We start from the raw sequence: 24,579 nt of genomic DNA on the forward strand, positions 1-24,579 counted from the left end.
TGACAAAGCTGACACAAACTCAGCTGTTGCAGCTTTGCTTGCACTAAAAGTGGTCAAAAGCAGAAATGCTCATGTCCATTTTCCTACCTCTACCAGTACAAACAGAATATGTAGAGATTTCACCTCTGCCTTGTACCCCAGCACATCCATTGAGCATTTGACAGCTAGCATTTGATAGGTTCCAGGACTGAAAACTGTATTTTCACCATTGTGTTTAGTAACCCTGAAGGAACCTTCCTTCTTTGCATTTCCGCTTGTATTTTGAACATCCTCATGATTCATGCCAGTGAGTTCCACAGTCCAATTTTGCATTGTACTGAAATATATGTATATATATATATACACACACACTGACCTTTTCCTATAGACTTTCCCCTTGTCATTCACAGTCAAACACTCTGTTCTGTTTCACCTCATTTGCCTCTTCCAGTCTGAAGACTCACGATTTCAGTCCTTTGTGTACAAAAGCCATTCCACACCTGTGATCATCCGTGTCTCCCGGCATTATATCTTCTGTAGTTCTTCTTTGTGTGAGGTGGGGTGACCAGAACAAATAGCCAGATTTAAGTTGAGGATGCATCATATATACAGTGGTGTAACAATTTTTTCTATTTTCTCATAATTGCTACTGCGCTTCTCTTTGCCTTTTTGACTGCTACTGAGCCAGTGCCCATGGAGTTACCCACTGTGACTGCAAGGTCTCTGTCCTGGGTGGAACAGAGCTAAATTAGAGTCTTTATAACTATATGTGTAGTTAGGGTTGTGTAGCCCCACAAGCACCACTTTGCATTATATCAATGCTAAATATAATTTCCCTTTTATTGTGCCCTTGGAATTTGTAAGATCCTTCTGCAGTTCTTTGCAACTGGTTTTACTTTGACTATCCTCTTTTTTTCTTGACTATTTTGTCAATAAACTTTGTCATGTCGCTATTCACTCTCCTATCCAGATCACTTCGCAAACAGCGCAGCACAGATCCTTATGGGACTCACTGGTAATATTCCTCCATTGTGAAAAACAAATGTGTATTTGCACTTAATTTCCTTTCTCTTAGTGAGTTATGGAAAGTAATGTAGGACTGTCCTTTCTAATCCTTGGCTCTTAACTTCTGCCAGAGCTTTGATCAGGGACCTTCTCAAAAGCTTTTTGGACATCCAGATTCACTCCAAACAGAATCACTGTTTCCCATGTGATTCCTAACTCTTCCAGTGACCTCTAAGAGTCTGAGAGGTAGGACTTCCCTCAGCAAAACACAAGCAAATTCTTCACTGATTTGTCTTGTGTGTGTGTGGATATTTTCTAATGAATATTTGTAGCTTCAGTGGATTTGCCAGCTGTAGCAGTCAAGTTGTACAGTTCCTCAGGCCTTTGCCTTGGTGGAATTTCTGTGTGGTGATTTTGCCCCAGGGTATCTGCGAGAGCAGCGAGTGTGCCCATGGACAATGGTGAGCAGCTGGGACCAGCCACCTCTTCAGCTGCTGCAGCCAAGGACATTAAAAAGTCCTGGGAAAGCCCTTTCCCCCCAGCTACTGCACTGGTACTCCACTACTGTAATTTTTCCTCTTCCCTTTTAATCCTAAAACCAAAAAGGCCAGAGGGGTTGCAGGTCGAGCTTCCTTGTTCTCCTTTGTTGCGATCCACTCTAATCATAGAGGAGCAAAGAGAACTCACTCTCTGAATAAAATGGAACAAACCTGAATGTTTGAATAATCCCCAAAATGCAATTAAAACCAAAAGAGGTTAGATGTTGGTACAAAAAAATTATATCTTTTATTTAATAGTAAGAGAGGCAAAGAGAAAGGAAGGGAAAAGAGAAGAGAGAAAAAAATAGAAATGGGGGGGTGGGGGCAGAGCGGACAGGGAGAATGACAGAGGCTAATTAAGTAGAAGTATATCACCCCTCTGTGGGTCCCAGTGACATCTCCTTGTTTCCCTCCATCTGGTCTTCTTGCTGGTGAGGGTTCCCTGCCAAAAAGTATAGAATCCAATGGAATAGTATACTTTCAGGCAGGTGGGAACACACAGGTGATATCTCCCTGAGGGGGGCAGTTTGACACTTGTAAGCTTGTGGATCTGTTGCATCATGCAGTATCATGTGCAGTGCTCTGGTACAGGGTCTGGGGACCCCTTTGGGGAGGGCCTTTGGTGGGCCATGACACTCCTCATCTGTGCCCATGTGAATTCCCATAGATGTGGCTTTCCAGGGGTGAGAGGCCCTGCAGCTGGGCCAGTCTGCCCAGTGGGGAGTGAGTGTTCACTGCCTCTGACCAGAGGATTTTTGTCATACACAGGAAACCTCTCCTCATCCTCCCTTGGATGTAGCGGTCTGTGCAAGCCTGGCAGCAGATAAGCCTGGGGCTATATCCTCCACCCCTGTAGTTGCTGGGCTTAATCCTCCTGTGAAAGTATTCTTCCCAAACCAGACCTGAGAACACTGTCACTTTATCAAAGCAATTTACAGCCCAGGGCCTCAGTCAGGAATGCAGTAATCTTCGACGCAGTTTTTGTTATATGGTTTTGCTGAAATAGGCAGTAGTCCTTTGTAAAAATATTTAAGCCATAAACCATAACATTTCAGTCTCCAACATACTTTTCCTCATTTCCCATTGATGCGGGTGTAGGGGGTACTTTGAGATGATGCACAAAAGAGAGTAAATTGTGCTCTTAATTTGGAAGACTAGCCACAGCTACTTCAAGGATAGAAAGTTAAACCTGTTTTCAGGTACCACGTGGACTTTATTTCCTGCGGCTCCAGCTCCTCCATTTCTTTGACAGAATATCATTGTTTTCACACTGCAATTCCTTAGGTAGTTTATGGTTGTTGCATTTAAAAATGTCATAATATATTTGTGTCAGTAGTGTTATGTAACACCAAAAATCGGGAACTTAATAGATTTGAGGGGTTGAAGTGCTTGATTCCTTAAAAAATAAAAAGTAAGGTAAAATTTATGGGGCAGTCAGACACTTAAAAAAAATAACCATAAATTCTTTACAGCATAAGGATGATTCTTGTTCTCTCCTTTGCATGTTTTCCTATGAAAATAAAGATCAACACCTTAGAGTGGGTTACCTGTACAGTCCAGAGAAGGAAGATCTATTCTTGCTGGTTCATAATTCAAAAATAAACCACCACTTAATGAAAAAAGAAATTGCACATTCAAAGGCAATAAAAAAAATATTGGATTGAGTGCTATTTTAGGCTGTGGAGCTCATTGGCACATAGAATTCTTAAGGAATTATTATTGAGAGTCCAGTGACACAGTGGAGCACAGGAGCAGTCAGTAGTGTTGAGAATTTTAAAAGAGCTTCTTCCTCTTAATCAAAACTTAAGTTCAGTGCAAGATTCTAAGAATCAAACCTTGGAGAGAGGAATTGGGAGTGAGAAAATGGTGAAATAAACACAAACAAGGAATATGAATTGGTTTGTTCTTACTATATTCAGTAGAGGGAGGAAATTACATCTCATAAACACCATTCTTCTGCAGTATTTTACCTCCAGCAAATACAAATGTTGGGTACATTGGTACTGAGAAGGAAAACAATCAGCTCCGTGAATATCCATACAGTCTCTCTAAGCCAGAGCCAGCTCTTCAGGATTCAGAGACATATACAGGATTCACCACTTATTCTCCTAAAGCTATTTTCCAGGAGGACATTTTGACCTTCTTTGCAGCTAGATGGGTGCTGCATCTCCCCTTCACACCCATAAGAGAACAGGACTGTAAATTATGTATGATTATAAATGTTGCAAGCTGTAGTCACTTGCTTTTCTGTATGTTTCTAACAGAGAGACAGTTATCATCTTTCAGAGAGAACACAAGAAGAATCATTAATTCTGAGCAGTACGAAATCTGAAAACTCTGTAAACTCCACAAACATTTCAGTAACTTGTGCATGTTTCTGGAAAAGGTACAGACTTGCAGGAAGCAAGAAAATAAGATATCTGGAGTTCTCTTACTCACACCATGAGTATTTGTTTTTTCCTCACAGCAGACTGAGCTGAGGGAAGAGGAAGATTTTGGCCTAAACAACAAATTTTCTTGATATTGCTAAAGAGGCTGTCAGAGCAGATCTGTATGCAGCCTGTGAGCCAATTCAGGAGGCCTCTGTTGGTCCCTTGCAGCTTTGTCCATGCAGTGTTTCATGCTGGAAGCCTTTAATGCCTGTACTAATATAGCTTCTGAGGACTAAGGATCATTTAACAGAGGAGAAACTTTACTAGCTCATTCTATGGCACCTCAGTGGGATTGAAACACCAGATGTACCTCACTTTCCTCCCAGTTCCTTTTCACATTGCATCACACCTCCTCCGTGTGAATGGCACTGTTGCCTTCTGCTCTCCAGCAATGGGGTTAAGCAGAATCTTCCTGAATCTGAATCCTGAATTCAATGAATTGTCTTTGTGGTGCAATGCAGGTTCTGGATTGACCAATGTTAAGACAGAAGAGATATCTGAGGTGAAGATGGATGCAGAGTTCCGGCATGACTCAGGATATGAAGTTCATCATCAAAAGCTGGTGAGTGATCAAACAGTGCTTTCCATGCATGCACTTTGAGATGCTGATTCCATCCTGAACTAGTGAGTCACTTATGGCCATGTTTTGCTTGAGTGATGTGGACGCTGAAAGTGCCAACAAAAAGTTAGCATGTGAAAAGATTATGATTTTTCTGGTTCTCTCTTTAATGAGAGTAAACCTGGAGCAATGTCACTAGAGAGGATGGAAAGTCATTGAGCCTCACATGAGAGGAAACTCCGACAGTTCCTGTCCTTGCACTACCACATCACTGGATGTGCTTATATGGAGAATATTTGTCCCACAGTCCATCTGTCTCATAGTCTCTCTGTATCAGACAAGGGATACAGAGGATGGAAAATGCTGAGTTTATAAAAAAGAAAAAGAGTTTGAGATGCATAGCACAGTGCAGCAAGAAATAGAATGACACAGTTTCAGGAATATAGTCCTTTCCCATCAAAACAGATGGTAGTGGTGTATGCATGGAGCATAACCTTTCACAAGAGTGGCTGCTTGGGATAAAAGGAGATTCCCCACTGGCCTTAATTTTAGTTTGTGTTTGGCTGTATTTGTGTGTTTTGTTCCTTAAGATATATGAAATTATTATTAACGGGGGAAAGGCAGGTAGGAGCGAAATATTGTTCCCCATTTGAACTGTGCTTTTTGTGAGCATAAAAATGACAACCAAAAGCACTGTAGGTAAGAAAAGTATCTTATAAAAGCTTTTTTTTGGTTGCTTAATAAGCAATGAAGAACCCAGACAGCAGTTGACTATAAACATGTTCTGTTTCTTCTTTGTAAGGGTATATTATGTGATGAGGTTTCAGTTCCATAGCTTTCAATATCCTGATATTAAACTTGAAAGCTTTATTTCCTTAATATATTTTTAAAGCTAAGTAATGCTGAAAATCAGATTTAACAAGGGACTCAAATTTGCATTTGAACTAGACAATCACTCTGTGAAAGGATATTCTGCCATCTCTTTGATGCCAAGAACTGAGAATTACCAATTTGATGAGGTAATCCAAAATGCATTAGCACTAATTTGGGAAAGTCTGACATGCTTAGCTCAGATGGGTTAAACATGCCAATGATGCAAACCTGTGCAGGGTGTAGAAGAGAAGGAATTTGCAGGAACATGTGCTAGACACAGTAATTACTGGTTGTCATAGTTTTCAGCAGCACCCTTTAGTGTGGAAGTGGTTTTTTACCATCTCAAGGAATTAGGTGCTGGGAACTCCCCATACCATGGTGGCTGATGGGGGAGGGCATTGCAGTCCCTGCATGTGGTAATCTGTGTCATGCTTAAAATGGCACCTTTCTAGCTTTTCCCAAGGTTTTTTGCCATACTTTTTACTGATAGGTATGACCACTATTTAAAAAGTTAGTGAGCTGTCTTCTAGGTTATCCTTTCAATTGAGACTGAGCAGGGATTCTGGTGTTGCTGGGCAAGTACTGGACTGATGCTTACAAGGCCTTGCTTCCTTGCCACACACTATGCCCTGTCCAATGCCCCTCTACATTTAGCATTGATTCAAAAGCAAGGAGCAGAAAACACTTTGATCTGTGCATCCATTCTATGCCATAGTAGAATTTCCTGAACAGTCTCCTAGAGATTTTGCTTTGAATTCAGCTGCACATTGTATTTTACATGCAGACCTCTGAATTGGGTTGAAATTGCATTTATTTTCTCCTTTATGGAGATTCATGTACATTAAGTTGATTTTCATGGCTCAGGGTGCTTAAGGTCTTCCTCCCTTACACATGTATATTAGCTGGGGCATTCCACAGTGCTCCTGAAGTAGTATAGAAACAGAATTTCAGTCTTAGGCAGGTAAAATTCATGGAAGAAATTACTACTTTGCACTGGTTTATGCCAACACTATCCATTGTTTGTACTTTCTAGTAAATTTTTAACTTTGTCATAACACACTTCTTGCTTGTGACTAGGAACAATATAAATATTTACACTGCATGCTTTAATACCTCTCTGACAAATGTTGTGTTTATTAAAGAGTGCAAATGTTACACAGCTCAGTATAATTCTCAGCTGGTTTCTTGCTTCCCTCTACATTTTTGTTAAATACTTGTCAAAGTATTTATTCTTTCAGCATGAGACAGTCATACAATTCTGTGAATGTAATTTATTCTCTAATTATTTTTGCCCATTTTGGTTTAAAATAACAACAACAAACAATAATAATAGCCCATGCTATTGGCATGCAGACAGAAGAATTGTAATGTATGCTCAGATGTGAAATAATGCTATGTATTCTTTGAGTATGGAACAAGGCAATGAAGGCAATCACCCATTTTTCATACCTGCTCCTGCTTATAAAAGCTAGATTTATTATATGCACAGTAAAGCATCTTGCTGTCTTCTGTTTCACCTTATCAGTGCATAAAATTCAAGTGGATTTGCTCTGGTTTTCGCACAGCTATTACCTCCTGGGTCTCACAGAAGTACATCATGCAAATACAGGTTATTCTCTTTACCCTGCAAAATCTTGAAGCACTCCTTTGTGGTCACTTAAAATCAGTGATAGCTTTTGTTGACTCATCTCCTTTGGTGTGAGAATTTTCTCTCATCTGGTTATGTGCAGGTTTCACTGTAGCTCACAGGTCCTTCACTACTCATTTATCAAAAAAATGTATCATAGTCCAAACGGGCCACACAGATGTAAATGTATGACCACACTCATGATTAGCATTCTGAAAATAAAGAAATGTGTGTGTTCCTGGGTTACTCCACTCAAGCCTATCACTCGTGCAATTAGCTTGACTCACTTACTCAAGGAAAAAAAGGGAATTCCTATCTCAGACATGTGTGAAGCTGAACGTGGAGCTGAGTCCCCCTTTAGCACAGCACTCCTACACCACAGGCCACACATGCGTCCCAGATTGCTCCTCTCCAGCTTTCAGAGCTTTATGGCACAGCAGTCCAGGTTGGAGTAATTACCAAGGCATGCAGTGCCATTTAATTACTGATTCTTCAATAGCCTTCATATTGCTGTGGCAGCTTGGCAGGTTAGTGAAATGTTCAGTGAGCTTTTTATTAGCCATCTTCCTTTATATTTCTTTTGTAGGTGTTCTTTGCTGAAGATGTGGGCTCAAATAAAGGTGCCGTCATTGGACTAATGGTGGGAGGTGTTGTCATAGCAACAGTGATTGTCATTACTTTGGTGATGCTGAAGAAGAAGCAGTACACATCTATTCATCATGGGGTTGTGGAGGTAAGAAAAGACTTCCAAGCACAACTGGTGTAACCTGTGCAACACAGTCAACACATTGCTGTATAAATATTAATTTATGAAGGAAGAAACTGTGGTTTTAGCTATGTTGGCATTGTTACATTCAGCAGTGTGGAATCAATTTGCTTTATTTAGTAAATGCAAGCACAATGTAAACCATGTTAAAGTGGGTGTAAAACCACAAAACTTTCTTCTGCAACTATTCCAGACCAATCACTTAATAATGTGAAAGTTCATTTTATAAGAAATTTGACAGTAGCAAATGAGAAGATACTGCACAAGAGGAAAAATCTGGTTTTACTGTTGGGAAATCATACACCAATTTTTTTATTTAGCTTTAATGTTTGAGACTGGCCCTCTCATAGCTTGTGCTGTGCATTGCAAGGATTTTCCCTAGACAGGTATTTTATTGTTCTCTGTTCTCTAAATAAGATTTTTTGTTGCGACAAACATCTTTGGATTTATGGCTAATCTGAAACTCATTGTTTTGAGAAACAAATAATATGTAAGGCTCTTACACAGGATTTTCAAGATGAAAATCTTTGTCTCTTCGCAGTCTGCCAAGGAGATTTGTGGTTGATTTACAGTAATTTAAAATATTTTATCTATTTCATGACTTTAAGATAAGAGCTCTGTAAGCAGAAAGACTTCATTATGAGAACTGGAAGAGGTTTATGTAACTCTTTTTCTTCCTACTTAGTTTGCTGTGAGTGTCTGGTTTGCAGATAGTACTTGTATTAGTAAGCACATGAGACACTTGTTTATTTTTGCCTTTTAGAATTGGTATTTTACATTTTTGATTGAAACTGAAGTCTTGATCAAGTCCATAGTTCATGTTGGTTTAATCTTGTGTCAAATGAACCTTGCTTTGTTCTTGCTGGAGACACACATGCTTCACGATGCATTTATTCCACTGTCTGGGATTACAAAGGGTCTTAAGAATTATTTGTGTATGCCTTTGTCTTAAGCCTATGCTTGTGCATCCTTGTGTCCATGCTGTGGTTATCCATGTGTTTTGAAACTTTCCAAAGAGACATGGTCAGAATATCACCAACAGTGTAGGGTGATTTGCACAGATAGCAACCTTTGCAGAATTTTGGACCAAGAGGCAGAAAATAGCAAACAGGAATCTCAGCTTTAGCTTTTGATGTGATATCTTTCAGTCCATTTTGTAGAAAATTGAAGCAGATTTTAGTATTAATCTACCAAGCTGGTGGATATCTGGATATCTGCTACCAACAGTTGTGCCACCAGAGACTCTCTTTTGGGTGGATTTAGTAATAATGGCAAAAACAGGAACCTTGTTAGGCCAAACCCCACATCAGATATTGAATGTAGACATGGCATTATTGCAGTATGTCTTGGTTTGAAAGACAGATGTCTGCTAAGGAAGGCAGGAGCCTCCCTCAGAAAGGAAAATGTAAACCTACTCCCTCCAAATTACTATAATTTTGAAATTTAGGGGCTCTCAGGCAAAGATATGAGGATAGGAATAACAGTTCTTTACTAGTATGTATAAATTTAAAAAAATAAAACAACAACAAACAACTTAATAGGAAAATTAAAAGGCAGCAGTACAAAAACACTGACAGAGTCAGAATACAACCTGACACCTTGTCAGTCAGTGTGTTGGTAGCAGTCTGATGTAATGGTGTTGGTGCAGTCCTCCTGGAGTGACAGATGTGGTTCTGTTGAAGCAGTGATCCTGTAGAAGGGTGTCATTTTCCTCTGAAGGTTCGGTGGTGGTATGGATGGGTCTGGTCTTCCTCTGGGAATCCAGTGGAAAAAGGCTGACTGTGGTGTTCCAAATCTCAGATTATATCCAGGTAGGAATGCTTGGCTCCTCCCCCTGGGTGGAACATCTCCCGGTGGGGCGATGTAATTTTATCAGTCATGCAGTCACACTCAATGGCTCATTAACAGAAGATATTTCCTGGAGGGAGGAGGATTGGTTGTGGAAGAGATAGAACACCTGGTTTTAATAGCTGGCCCATTAACAGAAGATATCTTTCCAGAGGTATGAGGGATGGGTCATGGAAGAGATAAAGAACACTGCCCCACCAGGTTTTAACAGATAGTAATAGAATACATACTTTGGGTTAAATCTTGCATTACAACCTAAGACACAGTACAACCTTAAAATTCCAGGTGAGTTGCATCTGATAGAATGAGGTGGCAAAGGTGATTCTGGACTTCTACAAGCTTTCTTTGGTAACAGTGAATTTGGAACTGTTGGCCTAGAAATAGCATGCACAAGCTGAATAATTCATGTCAAAATGACAGCATGACTTAATAAATATTATGTGATTTTTATCTGTAAAAATTTTACAGATAGAACCATAAAGCTCTAGCATGCAGATGTACCAAGAATATTAGTGGATTTATAGTATCACACTGTAGATTGTGTTGCCTTGAGGATTTGCTGGCCTTGGCAGCCAGGATTCCTCCTTCTGCCTAACGTGCTCTGTGATCTTCACAGCCTCGCTGTCCAAGCTTCTTGCCTGCAAGAAAGGCATAACATCTGTTTTTTCTGTTTTTATCCTAAGTTGGTAAAAATTATGTAGCACTTGTATTGGGGACCAAAAAAAAAAAAAAAAACCAAAACAAAAGATCTATATACAATTGATGTTTAATACTAAAATGTCTTTAAAATAAAGCTGTTACATTCTAAAGAGAATTAATTTATTTAGCTACAGCCCACCTCTAGTATACTGTGTACAATAAGCAAGGGAGAGCAAAATCACTTGATGTAAAAATAACTCTACATCAGCTCTAGCTTGGCTGAGTGTATTTTAACTAATTTGCCACCTCTTTGTTGTGTGTCAGAAGTTACTGTGTGAATTTAACCCAGTGATAATGAAAGATAACTAAACAGGTCTTGTTCCACTGTGTTCTTGTCTTCCAAAAAGTCACCTCTGTTGTACTCTCTCATTTCACTGACTTTTTCTAACAAAATAAGTTATTAAAAATCCTGTTAGCCTTTTTTAAGCTCTGAGAATGGGTATACTTGTCCTATTTAGAAGTGTCATTTTTTCCCTAGTCTGAGAATAAAAATGTTCCAAAGTTGTTCAGCCTCCCCAGGAAAAAAACTTTCATAGTTAAGTAAATAAATGACTGAGAGATTGAAAATTACTTATTTACATGTGCACACAGGGGCTCCAACAAATGTTTTGAAGGGATTTTTTGCAGGTGCACCCACCCCAGCTATCTGCATATTTTCTCCATGAAGGTGGGTGGCAAAACAGAGATTCTCACATCTCCTGTGCAGTGGGCAACCGCTGACTGTCTCAGCTTCTCCTCTGTGAGGATATCCTATTCAAAGCTCATGAGCAGGACCTCCAGCAGTGACAACAGGAGGTCTTTGCAGCATGGAGCAGATGCTGAAATTGCTGAAGGGGATAGGTGGACAAACAGTCTCACAAGAGGTTATCTCCCTGACTGAGGTGTTTTTTCAAGAGACATCATGTCATAGAAAAGAGAAGTGTTGAACCAGAGCACCTACACCTCTTACATGCTGTGCTCAGCTTCTGCCACCTCTATAATGAATGGGAAAAGCTTCTTAAAATGGTGAGGGGTTTTGGGAATTTACAGACAAGGAGATAATTGGGTGCAAAACATGTCATTTGGCAGAGTGGTACCTAGGGCAGATGTTGTAAGAAATGTGAAGAGTTTGGTAGCATCAAAATGGGTAAAAGAAAATAGAAGACATGCAGAATGAGTGATAGGACGCTTAGGTTTGATGGATTACCCTGCAGCAGAGAGCTACAGGAAGACGAGGAGGTACCAGCACTAGTTATTTTAAGGGCTAAAGAGGAAATTTAAAAAAAAAATTACTAAGATTGCAAGTTTGATCTTCAGTAAATCCCTTTTAGCTATAAATGCCATATTTTGGAGTTTACTGGACTTTCACTAGAAACTTCTTATCAAACAAAAATTTTTAATACTGTACAATTGTGAAGAGGCATTTAAAAATCAGTCTTTTTTTACTGTCCTTCCTTTTTTTCTTCCTAATCTCTTTCTCCTTGATTTTCTTCCAAGTATCTCATCAATTCTTTGGTCTCTTCTGCATTGCAGTTTTCTTGATTCCTTTTTAATTTATGGTGGTCTCTCACTCAGTTTCTTTTTCATAAGTAGGTTATGCTGTATACTTACCACATTTTCTAGTCATGAATAAGAAAAGCTGAATGAGAGACTTAAACTAAAATGAGTGATAGAGTTCAATACAGTATTGTTTGGAGCTTAAAGACAGAAGTCTAGCATGCGTTTTGGCATCCCAGCCTAGTGGGGGTGCTGCCTCCTAGTAATGAAAATGCTCTCGGGCAGGTATTGATACACATGGAACCCTGGTCCATAAATGCTAGAGCTTCATGCTGAGTTTTAATTTTATGCTAGAAAAGAATCTGTTAGTAGGATTAGTTGTGAATTGTGACCTTCTCACATCGTGATTTGAAGAAGCACTGGATGTTCTGAGATAGTGGTGATAACAGTGTAGAAGAACCAGGGCTGCCTTGGTGCTGTAGCAGCCCTTTCAAGAGTGAACAGAAGGGTGACTTTTCCTCTGTACCTGCTTTTATTCTTATTTTCTGTAAGTGCTGAAAAGGCTGCAGGAACATGTTCCTGCTTTGTTCTTGCCTTCACCACCATTTTCACAACAACTTCAGCAGCAGCTAACAAAATGCTGCTAATGCTGTTAAATTCATGAGTCCTTAGGGTGGGGATTAAGCCTTTAGTACATTTGTACAAAATCTATGTGGAATGGGTTTGTTAGGCTCTACTGCTGCTAAACTGTTGGCAAAACAAGTGCTCTACTGAACACTAATAGCATGGAGGGATTGCCAGTCAAAGATTCAGTGCATATGGATCTAGAAGGTGCATTTTTGTGGAGGGAGAAGTTGGCAGCCCCAGAAGGGACAGGTGAAGCAGCAGAAAGCAGCCCAGCTGCTGGGGTAGTGGCAAAGTTGAGTGCTGTGAGGTGTGGGCTTCTCCCCATCCCTTTCCAGTCCTGCTCCCAGTGTAGGGGACACAGAGCAGCTGGCACAGACTTTTCTTTAAAATGCAAGCACACAGCCACACCCTGACTGCTGAGCACATGGCTGTACAGGATGTCTTGAGATTTGGGAGTGGGAGGTTGAAGAGGAGACAGGCTGTGAAATGCCATGGGGTCCTTCTGTCCTTGCTGGATCAAAATGATGGTTGACAGCCAAGCTGAGTCCATGGACTGCCCAGGGGAAGTTTGCATCCTTCAGAAGAAAACGGTTGTCATTTCTCGGGAGGAAGGGGCCAGGGAAAGGAGGAAATTATTCTGTCTTCCCCCAGTTTCTCAAACAACGGAGATAAAGCAAGAGTGATGTCTAAGCTATTATCCTGCTACCTAAAAGCATGTCACATCAGTTGAAGAAACAGGTGGATTTGCGGATCATTGCATAAGAGAAATACTGTATGCAAATGCAATTTAAAAAGAAAGAGAAAGAAAACCTGTGAATGGCAGTATTAAAAGTCCAAGTTATATTGCAGAATTTGAAACACAAAGAACACAGTGTCAATGTAGCCCAGTGATCCATTCTGTCTGGCATCCTGTTCCTTGCCCACAGGGGTCAAGGGGTACTGAAAGTCTCAGGGCTCCCAGCTGTAAAGAGTTTCATAATAGCTTGTGAGTGATATATATATATATATATATATATATACATCGAGCAATATATAACCTTTAAGTTGGATATTTCATGAAAATGTCTAATTACTGTATAAGAAAAACACATCTGATGAGAGATACAGTGTTGATTTAAAATGCAATTTGAGAGTCAGGACATAAAAAGGGGCACAGATATGAAAATGGATCACATTTGGGGTTAGCAGTTCATCTGAGTAATTGAATGCATGTGCCACACAGAACCAATAAAATGGCAAATAAAAGAGCGTATAAAGTGGAGATGGTTCTGAGAGGAGCCATTTTTTGGTGGGACTGTGGGAAAGGTGGCCAGTACTGTGTTGTGACCTTCCACGAGGAAAGAACAGCTGCAAAAAAAACCTGAACAGCCTGTGTTGGTCCCAGGCATGGGAAGAACATACCTTTAGTCTTTCTCCCGGGTGTCAGGGAACAACTTACCAACATCTTCTCTCCTCACTAGGCTGAGACATTTCCAGTATTGCAGAGTGGATTTAAAATTGGTATCAGACATCAATACTTCTCCTTTGCATTTTTATTAAAAGGTTAGATAGAGAAAGTTAGGGTTTCTTGAGAGAATACTAGCCTTTCGTAAAGGCTAGTTTGTTGCTGAAGGTGACTTGCTGTATTTCCAAGAGGTCACTACTTACAGGAATCCACAGGAAAATATTCACACCTAATATGAATATGAAGGTTTAGGCACCTTCCTGATTTTAGACACTGTAAAATTCACTTTTTATCTTTGCTTTTAGGAGCTGTCAAGCACTGGATACATCAGGTAGCAAATGAAATAACTGACAAGCAGACTGTTTTCATAGGTGCTTAGCAAAGTAGCCAGGATTCGGTAGGTTTTGAATACACAACTACTGAGCTCATACAGCAGAGGTAAAATACCTAAATTAGATTTAGACACTGTTCTCACCCACTCTAAATTGATGGAGTTTTATATTATTGTAATGTTAGTGAAGTAAGAAAATGATGTGGGAAGATGCAGGTATTGAATGGAGAAGTCAAAACTGAGCTTTGTGCCTGTCTTCCAAGTAATCAAGAAAGGTCAATTTTTGTTAAGTACAAATACTTAAACCAGTGCAGACAGGTCAAGGTTTTGGTCACTAAACTGAGCCAAAGTCAGCCTTGGAGGTAGAGGAGTTCTGTGTCCCTAAGTGAAATGGAATTTTTTGTTTACCTTGTGCCTGGCTGCTCTGGCATTTCCTTGCTACCCTCATTTTATCTTTTCCAATTAATTTTTTGTTTTGAGACCACCACAGCTGCGACAGATCTGGAGGCACAGTGCAGACAGAAGGCAGACTCAAGCCACTGCTTCCTAGTGAGCTTTTTCTTTTCTTTAGAGCCCAAATTGATCCCAAGTATAGATATTGATATATATGCTGGGGGAAAAAAATTTCTTAGTGAGGGACTAGAGACAGAGGAAAACTCCATCCCCCCATTTTTTTTTTGGAGAGTTGCTTCCCGATCCAGACAACAAATTCCAAAGCTGGTACTGCTGGCTTTGGTCAGTTGTCTTTGAAGTCCTGCAGCAACAAAATGAGTTGTGGAGTTGTTCTTGGTGCATTATCATAATCTGTTCAAAAAGTGAGCCAGAGAATGCTTTCTGCCCAAACACGGAGGATATAAAGTATGTTGGATGGCCGTGAAGTGGGGAAACATGGGGTATGCTGTGAATTAAGCAGGAATGTGACCCCAGTTGTTCCCTCTCCTGACAGGTGGATGCTGCAGTGACACCAGAGGAGCGCCACCTTTCCAAGATGCAGCAAAATGGCTACGAAAATCCCACATACAAGTTCTTTGAACAGATGCAGAACTAGGACATCATAGCAGCCTCATGAGTTGAATGGAAGAATAATTGCTTCACTGCCCATTGGTGTTCAGTTATAATGTGGAAAGAAAGAAAAACACTCTGCTTTATTATTTACTCATTCTCGCCTTTTGACAGCTGTGCTGTAACACAAGTAGATGCCTGAACTTGAATTAATAAAATCGGTAATGTATTTTCTCTCTCTTTCTCTTTACATTTCAGTCTTTACACTACATTATTAATGAATGTTTTTTGTGTACTGTATAGAGGTTAGCTGTATTTAACTAGTGCATGGATAGATTCTCTTTCCCAATTATTTATCATGTAGCTCCTTTGCCAGTTGTATATTATTCTTGTGATTTGTGACAAAGATTAGGTCCTAGTTGAAACATGCTTTAAGAATTGATGGGGGATGCTTTCCGTGTCTGTGGGGTTTAGCTGCTTCTCTTTGCTGAGCATTTTTTTCTGATCACTATGCATTTTAAAGTAAACCAACATTTTTTAAAAGTATTTCAGACGAGTTATTGAAATTCTTTTCCTCTGCAACTGCATTTTATTGTACGGATTGTTGCTCCTGCTGTATTAGTGATGTAGAAATCATGAGAATACACATTTGTTTTGTTGTGCCTGTTTTATGTGCACACTTTAGGCATTGAAAGGTAAACTTTATTTTCTTTTCCATGTACCTTTTTGATCTTAAAAAATTATTAAAAAGAGTCCCTGTTAATTGTGAGCACTTCTGGGGGACGAAGTGCCTGCTGGCCAAAAGTTAATGGGGGTCCTCTACAGGATGATTGTACAGAGCCATTGCTTATGAACTGATAGCTTTCTACACTGTGTTACATAAATAAATTAAGAAAAGAATGTGTGGGCAAGAGTTTTCTTTGAAGGCAGAAAACAGTTCTGAAAGCCATTTAAACAGAATACAAGGGTGTTCACACTGAGAGAGAGTTGGGATCCTACAGAGATTGCAGCACTGACAGCTGGACTAGAGCAGAAGGGAGGCAGCAGCGAGACAGGGCAGGAAGTGGGAAGCGCCGTCTTTGGCACACCTACCCTCTGAGATGTCTTTTCCTTTTTTCCTTTTCTTTTACTTTCAGTTTGTATAAACAGTGTTTTAATGTAAATAAATACATTCCTGGAGGAGCCCTGTTGTAGTAGTGCATTTCTGTGACAACCAGCCACCCTTGCTCATGCAGAGGAGCATGACGTGGATGGCTAACCAGCCTCCCACTTTCCTGGCCATCCCCTGGCGTGATTTACCAGCAAGTTCTTCCCTCTCCTCCCCGCACCTCTGCTGCTTTCTGGCAAGATCTATGCCTTGCAATGTGCTATATTGGTGAAGGCAAGGAGGAGCCTCCCAGACTGCATCCAGCTTGGTTCTGCTGCCTCACAGCAAGGGCCCAGGAGGGGTAGAACAGCAGCACCAGGAATTTTTTTCTGCAGGAAGAGGGCAAAGCCATTGGTGAGCTGGGATACATAACCCCCAGCCTTGCATGTTCTCTCCATTGCCTGAGAGCTTCCTTCAGCTCCTGGCCCTCCAGGAGCACTCCTGTGGCACAGGGAGAGCACAGTAACTCACACCACAGGGCTCTCCTGCCAAGCGAGATGAGACCACAGTGGGACCTGGGGATCTTCAAGATAGCTTTTATACCCAGTCCAAAACAAGGACTCCTCTGTTCAAACTTGGAAATGGGTTCTGGAATAAAACTGGAGGGGTGTGTTTATGAAAAAGAAAGTGAATTACTGTTTCTCTACAGTGACTGGGTTAGATAAAGCAGGATTGAAGGAACAACTAGGAGCAGAATAATGACAGCATGATCTCTTCAGGGAAAGCCTCTTGTAACTCAGTTTGTGTGCAAGCCATGGCAGCCTCTTCTTCAGCATCACTGGCAGCTTTTGTCTCAGCAAGCAAGATGAGGCATGGCTGCAGTGGGGCTGCACAGCTCAGGCAAATGGCTGAGTGCTCCCGACTTCAACTAGGAGAAAATAATAGTTTCCAGTCCTGTTACTCACTAGTCCTTCCCCATCCATGATCTTACACAAAACCTCACCTGTTCAGGTCATTCACCTGCTGGCCTGGAACACAGCCGTGCTGTCAGACTGGCCAGGAGGGATGTTTAGTCAGTGAGGGAATAACCAGGTCAGGGAGTTTCAGAAGCCATCTGTGGAGATTCAGGATGATGAGGTGGCACCTATTACTCTGAACCAGTAGTGGGAAAAACTGCAGAGCTTCCCATTGCCTGTTACCAACCAAGTGTTTATTCCCTTTGCTCTTCTATCTCTACTGTGTCAAGAGAATTCATCTCAAGGGATCAGAACACTGGAAGTGGTTGGTATTATTTGCAGGCCTTGGAGTACCAGTGTGTTACAAAAAACTTACAAAATACCCCCAGAGGATTTATCTTCTCCAGTTTTAAAACCAAACCTGTTGGGCCAGAATAATGTATGATCATAAGCAGAGGCTTTCAGGCCCCAAGCTGCTTAAAAAAAAAAAAAAAAAAAAAAAAATTATAAATATTGAGGTTTAAGCTTGTGTCTGTTTATGTAGGTGTTGCTATATAGGTCACACCACCTAGAAAGGGATACGTAAGACTGTCTTCTGTGCACATGTCCAGGATCACAGAAGAAGATCCCGCTTCAGGGGGAAGGCAGGATGTAATTCAATTTAGCCCAGTCTCATTAAAGAGGGATTATCAAAATTCCTTTGAGAGGGAATGAGTAATCCATAAGATACAGAGAACCACTGGCCTTTAGAGCAAATTTCATTTATAATACCATAATTCCGTGCAATCCCAGTTATAGAAAAATGCAATTGCTTTGAACACCAGTTCCCAGACTGGTGAATCAAGCCTCCTGGTGTGGGGTTATGTGTCCAGTGAGATGCTGGTGCTGCTCTTGCTACTTGTGCATGAGCTGTTAATAAATTGCTGTTTTATGCACTGATTAAGTGATCAGGTTTTATGATTCCCTCCACACACACTCTCCTGAAAGAAAGGCAATAAATGCACACCGTGACATGCATGGAAAGTACAAGGCATGAACAAAGTTCCCAAAACTTCAAGAGAAACACTCCCACAACTGCTCCAACTCTGGAAGCTGATGCTCCCAAGTAAAAGTGGCAGCATCCTGCCTACCTCTAGCCATGCAAAGAAATGGAAAGATTGTGGAAAGTTTATATTAGGTATGAATGAACACAAAGTAGAAAAGCTCACTGAGGACAGTAGCTGAATGTCTTGCTTCTAAGTGTGGGATTGATTGGGTATCACCCTCTTCAGCAATAAACCAGGCAGGGCCACTGCATGCAGCCTTGGGCTGGAAGCAAAATGCTATTCTCCAGCCCTGAGAAAATTACTCTTGGATGGGGGGCAGAAATAAATAAAATAAAAATATCCCTGTCTGTTGAGTTGATCTGTTAAATGGGAGAAGTTTTCTAGCCTGTCCATTTCAACAGAACACGGTTAGAGAGTGTTTGCACTCCAGGTTCATCGGCAGAGCCGGTGAGGGTGGTCCCTGCCAGAGTGGTGCCAGGCAGGGATGAGAGCCAGCCTCAGCCCTTGGGGTATGCTGGCGGTCTTGCTGTGGCTGGCTTGCGTTGGCTTGCTCAGGTTCATGAGTACCAGATGTAAAGTGAAGCTTGAGACATTCTCAGGCACATAGAGGTGGAGCTACCATAAAATGTGCCATGCTCTGCATTCAGTGTCTGCCTCCAAATCAGACTGGAGAACCAACATTTGGGGACATGGTTATGGGGTGATTATGGTGGTTCTAGTTGTACTAGATGGTCTTGAGGGTGTCTTTCCAATCTTGATGATGCTGTGTTTCTCTGAGTATGTGGTTATCTAGGAAAAGCAAACCAAGGCTTGTGTTGCCTTTGCAGACAACACCTCACAGCAGCTGCATTTTCCTCTACGTCTCTTGTGACCTTTGCACAGCTCCAGAGTCTCCATCCTCACTGTGTCTGCACTTACCAAAGCAATTTCTGAGGGCTTTCACTGTGTGGCCAAATGGCTCATTTTTATTGTTCAAACGAATGGATTTTGTGGGCAGTAGGCAAGCTGCTTTTAAAGTGCCTCCAGGCAGCGTGCATGAAAACACCCTAATGATACATAAGAACAGGTTACAAATAACACTGTCTGCTTGTATTTCTCTGCACTTTTTCCATAACTTGAAAATGTGGCTCAATTAAGTCAGGCTCTTCTCTCTCATTGCTTTCCAGCAATTACCTATTCCTTCTCCTTCCTACAAGAAGCAAGCACTGAATATTCCCCACAGCTTTCTACAGTCCTGGGAAATTTATTTGGCTGACTATACAGCAAAATCTTTCAAGGTTCCAAATAGAAGTATTGAGATTTATAATGAAGTAATTAAATATTCTGGCTTTAATAGGATTAAAGTTAAAGCTTAGTTAAAGCTGAATTTGGACACTGAATTAGAAATCAAGTCTCCCTAACTAGTGCCTCCCATGTCTGGTCTTCAGCATATGTTGTGAGGAGACACCATAGGAGCTGGGCTTGTTTAGTCTGGAGAAGAGAAGACTGAGAAGGGGTCTCATCAGTACATAAAAAATACCTCAAAGCAGGTTTTTAGGAAGACCGTGGCAGACTTTTCAATGGTGCTCTGTGACAGGATGAGGAGTAATTGCTATAAACTAAAACACAAGATAATCTCCAGAGGTACCTTCCAACCCTGACAATTCTGTGGTTCTGTGCTTGTAACCCAGTTTCTCTAAGGAAGATCATTCAAGAAAAGCATCCACAGCAATTTCAGACAGGATACCACCTAGGTTAAAGGGTGATTGGTCTCTTGGAGTGATTTTATGGTGATACTTTATTCCCTAATCATCTGCTTTATGCCCAGAAATGGCTGTGGTATCTTTAAGGTAAACCAGGGAGCGAGGCTGGAGCCTGGGTACGCTGGGTGTGGGCTCTGTTCACTCTCTCTCTCCGGTGTGCTCCAGACAGAGTGGACCAGGGATGCTGCATTGTTACTTTTGTTGGATTGGGCTTTTTGCTTGCTTAAAGCAAGAAGTTTTTTCCCTACCCTTCCCCTGGACTGGAGGCTGTACTGGGAATCCTCCCAGCAGCTTTTTGGGTTTTTTGTTCCCTTGAACACTTTTTGCCTTGGCTTGTTTTTCTTTTTGGCCTGTCTGGGGAGTCAGCAGGACCACCCTGAACTCAAGATCTAGGAGGACCTGAAGCAACACGAGAAAGAACATTAAAATCCACCAACTTTGGCTGCTGTGAGGAGGGGACCATCACCAGAAATTCAACAGATTTCCCATCTGCTTTGCTCTGGGCTCTTCTGTGAACTCCTCTTCCCCTTCCCGGAGACAAAAGGGACCAGTCGCTGTTTTGTTTTCCAGGCCACATGGTCAGTCCGAGCAATTTTCTTCCACAGGCATTTTTGGGGTTTTTTTGTTTTTTTGTTCTGATGTGGGGATATGTGGGTGGAGAGTAAGTTCTGGGAGTTCATTTCTAGCATTTATTCAATCCTTTGCTGTGCATTGTGGGCACATGCCCTTGTGCCCCCCCCCCCCCTTTTTTTCTTTTTGTTAATAAAATTTGGGGGTTTTTTCACTTTCACCCACTGGTATCAATTTATCTCATTGGCAGAAGAAAAGGGAGGGAGTTATTGAAGCTCTTTTCTATTTAGAGAAAACGCTCATTCCAGGGACTTTTCTCCAGAAATTTATCTCCAAAACCAAGACAATTGGTCTTTTAAAATGCCGCTAATTAATAAATAAATGAAAGAGAGAGAGACAGAGGAAGAAAACTAGCTGGAACAGGGCAGACACACCTCAGCAGGTGCTGAGGCTGACCAGCACCTGCAGGGAACAGATACTTGAAATAGCTGTGACACTGCAGCTGGTCCAAAACAGGTTGTGGTAATTATGGTTATTTTGAGTCCCACAGCATCTGTGTCTAAGCACTACTTCAGGCTGTAGCTCTGGGGTGTGTTTCAAGCACAGGATCTTTTTTTCATTTAATTAGGATGAGAGGGCTTGGAAGAAAGAGGCAAATTCCTACTTATTTATGCTGCTCCTCTAAGAAGGGTTTCTGAAGAAAGGTCTGCATCCCTCCAGCTACTGCACAGAGATGAGAGCAAACTCAAGCTATGGCCAGCAGCGGTTCCTGCCTGGAAGGCAACTGAGCTTTGGAGTCTTCATTTGACTTTTAGAGGCCCTTGAGAAGAAAAACTCCCAAACCTGTGATAAATGTATTACAGTGTTGGTTTTTACAGTTGTTAGAGTGAATACTGTGTGTTTTATAATGCTGACTTTTGTAACAGAAGTTTTGCTAAAGTTTAGAGTTCTTTTAATGTGAATGTTGTATTGTAATACCAGTGTTGGGGAAGAGTTGTTGTAATGTTAATATTTAACCAATGAAGGAATCAAAACCTGTTGAATGTATTGAAAAGTAACAAATGACCATGACTAAGGCCACTGTACATGCTCCAAAAAGGGAGGACAGAGGAGGAACTGTGTTAAAATGTTTGAATATATGTGACCATTTATTAATATGTAGTTGGCTGATGCAATACCCTGCGTATATAAGGGTGTTGCTGTGTTTACTGGTGTGCCTCTGGCTGCAGGTAAGCACCCAGCACTGTTCTTTTTCCTTTATTAACTTTGTCCCCTATTGTCCCTTATTAAATTGTCTTTAAATTTTAACAGAGTAGTGGGCTTCATTTCTCACAAACCTAAATCAAATAAATTCTGGGGAAGTGGGGTTTATTTTCTTTCCAACAGCCTTGTCCCTCAACCTGCTTTATAGAAAAAAGAGAGCAATTTATTTTAATTTTTTTTTTTGTGTACGTGAACTGGTTGCTTCTTGGGGAAGAGCTGGAGGCTGTGCTTCGCTTCCTAGCTAGGATGAAATGGCAGGCCCAGGGCACATATTTGGGATTGCCTGGAGGAAGAATTCCAAGCCCTGTATCTGGTACTGTGTGGCTGTGCCAGCCCGTGCTATCAGCATTGACCTCTCTGCTCCTCCACCGTGTGTTCCTGGCCCAGGGCACAGCCAAGGATATGTCTGTAATGTTCAGGCTACTCAGGGGTGCACAAATGTTTTATGTTAGCTGGAATCCAGCCCGCTCCTGACAAGTTTGGTGTTACAGAACCACACCAGCAGCAGTGGGGCTGGGGTCCTACTCCATGCCTGACACTCGGGCTGCCCACTGACCCACTCGGGAGACTGCTATTGGCACTGTAAGGGATGGGTCTGGGAAGTTCATTTAGCATGTGAGTTTAGCACCTGGGGAGTCAGGATGAAGGTCCTGGTCTGTTGCCAGGGCAGTCTTGACACAGTGCTACAAAAAATGATCTTCACCTGCCTGGCAGATACCTTCATTAGAAACCCCTCGTTTGCAATAACATAAAGTCTCCCCAGAAATTACATAAAAAATGAGCAATAAAAGACTGAGCTACAATTAGCCAAGTCTTTTTTTTAACTATAATTTGTACCCTATAACCTATACAAAGTGTTGTAGTACAGTTTTCTTTTGTTTCCCTGGCACAGAAAAAAACCCAAATGCACTTGGCTGTTTCTGACAATGGAGTTGCTAGAAAATCTGCTGTGAATGTTTGCAGGCTGCCAAAATTCAGTAGCCAAAAGAGTATTGCAGTCAACAGCTTGCATTTTGCAAAGCCTAAATTTTACATGATTTATATAAAAGAAGGTATATAAACCTCGATATGGAGAATGACATTCTCTATTCAATGCCCCATAAAAAACCCATAAATGAAGGGGAAGTCAGGAGGAGCAAGCTGACAGACCCCAAAGAAGAGCTGCTCTTCCCGGAGGAGGACTGGCCAAGCCTCTCTCTGCTGCTTGCCCAGAACACCCTAATGCTGTAGTTCTGGCTGGGTCCAGAGAAGGTGTCAGGACATCCTCTATCAAAAGTGTGTTGACACCAGGGCACACTAAATTTTCATGTGCTCACGTGGAGTGGAGCAACTCACAGCCTCTTCTGAGGGGAGGAAGCACCTGGAGCCACAAAAAGATTTCATCCATAATGCAAATTCTGTTTAGAATCTGCAGTTTATCCAGAAACAACCACATCCCCACTATGATAGTCTCTAACGCATATTCAGTTCCCTAAGCAGAGAACACCTTCCAAAGGGTTGTAGGACACACCAACAGAGTCACAAAGTAGAGAGGGAAAATTCTGATTGGCACTGCATAGCACTGGCAAGATCAACCTAAAGAAAGATGGAATAGCAGATGGATAGAGTGTTAGAGCCAGGCCCAGCATCCTGCTTCCCATGGTGACTGAAAACAGAAAGCTGGGGAAGGGTGTAAAAGGTTCCTAGATATCCACTATGTTCTGCTCCAGGTATCTCACTTTAAGAAAGACACTGAGGTGCAGGAGCAAGTCTAGAGGAGGGCAACATCATTGGGGAAGGGGGAAGAGCACAAGTCTTGTGCTCAGCCTGGGGGAGCTGGGGGTGTTCAGCCTGGAGGAAAAGGAAGCTTGGGGTACCTTATTGCTCTCTACACCTGCTTGAGAGTGTAGTGAGGAGCTGTCTCTCCTCCCAAGCAATAAGAGGAAATTGCCTCAAGTTGTACTGTGGGACTTTTAGATTGAATTTAGGAAAAATTTCTTCACTGGAAGAGTTGCCAAGCCCTGGCACAGGCTGCCCAGGGCAGTGGTGGAGTCCCCATCTGTGGAGGGATTTAACAGAAGGGCAGATGTGACAGCTGGGGACATGGGTTAGTGGTGGGCTTGGTAGTGCTGGGGGGACACATTTGGGCTGAGTGATCTCAGAAGTGTTTTCCAGCCTCAACAATTCTGTGTTTCTGTGACTGAGTGTACGTTAGCTGGTACTAACCTTGAAGAGGATTTAACATCCACAATGGCTGGTAGAGATAGGCCTGTCTATAACACGACAGTGCAAGGTGGGGCTTTGATGGGAATCAGGAATGTACATACTCCATATAATAGAAATAACAAAGCAGAGTGTGTCTAACCAAGAAAACTGCTACTGGTCTTTATTGACATTGTAATGCAGAATCACTTCTGTGGCACAGAATCATTGGAGTGAAACCTAGCATTTTTAGGAGAGTGACGTCTCACAATAAACTCTTTGACCAGTAAACTTTGGACTTTTAGACCACTCCTGCCAAAGGACTGAATCATTCATTTTGAATATGACTGATAAAATAATACAATGTTTAAACACAGTGATTCAACAACATAATGCAAATCAGAATGATTATTTTGTGGATTCCTCAAAACTCCCACATTCTCTAGCCTTATGGCCATATGAAAGAATCAGGATTCCATATGTTTCTAGTTAAATTGCTACTGGCCTTGTGGTTCAGCTAAACAGTG

The 24,579-nt window shown here is 41.5% G+C and overlaps 1 protein-coding gene across 2 annotated transcripts in view; it reads left to right on the forward strand.

Moving 5' to 3' along the window:
* Nucleotides 1-16,389, forward strand: part of LOC121341331 (amyloid beta precursor protein) — a 205,889-nt gene extending 189,500 nt beyond the window's left edge. For both annotated transcript variants that reach the window (XM_041414760.1, XM_041414761.1), the window contains 3 exons: nucleotides 4,417-4,517; nucleotides 7,601-7,747; nucleotides 15,152-16,389. In XM_041414760.1, coding sequence (XP_041270694.1) covers nucleotides 4,417-4,517; nucleotides 7,601-7,747; nucleotides 15,152-15,253 — 350 coding nt within the window. In that variant the 3' untranslated portion in view covers nucleotides 15,254-16,389. The remainder of the gene's footprint in view (nucleotides 1-4,416; nucleotides 4,518-7,600; nucleotides 7,748-15,151) is intronic.
* The last annotated feature ends 8,190 nt before the right edge of the window (nucleotides 16,390-24,579 follow it).

This window comes from Onychostruthus taczanowskii, unplaced genomic scaffold (assembly GCF_017590055.1).
Source record: "Onychostruthus taczanowskii isolate IOZ18803 unplaced genomic scaffold, ASM1759005v1 scaffold47, whole genome shotgun sequence".
NCBI lineage: Eukaryota > Metazoa > Chordata > Aves > Passeriformes > Passeridae > Onychostruthus > Onychostruthus taczanowskii.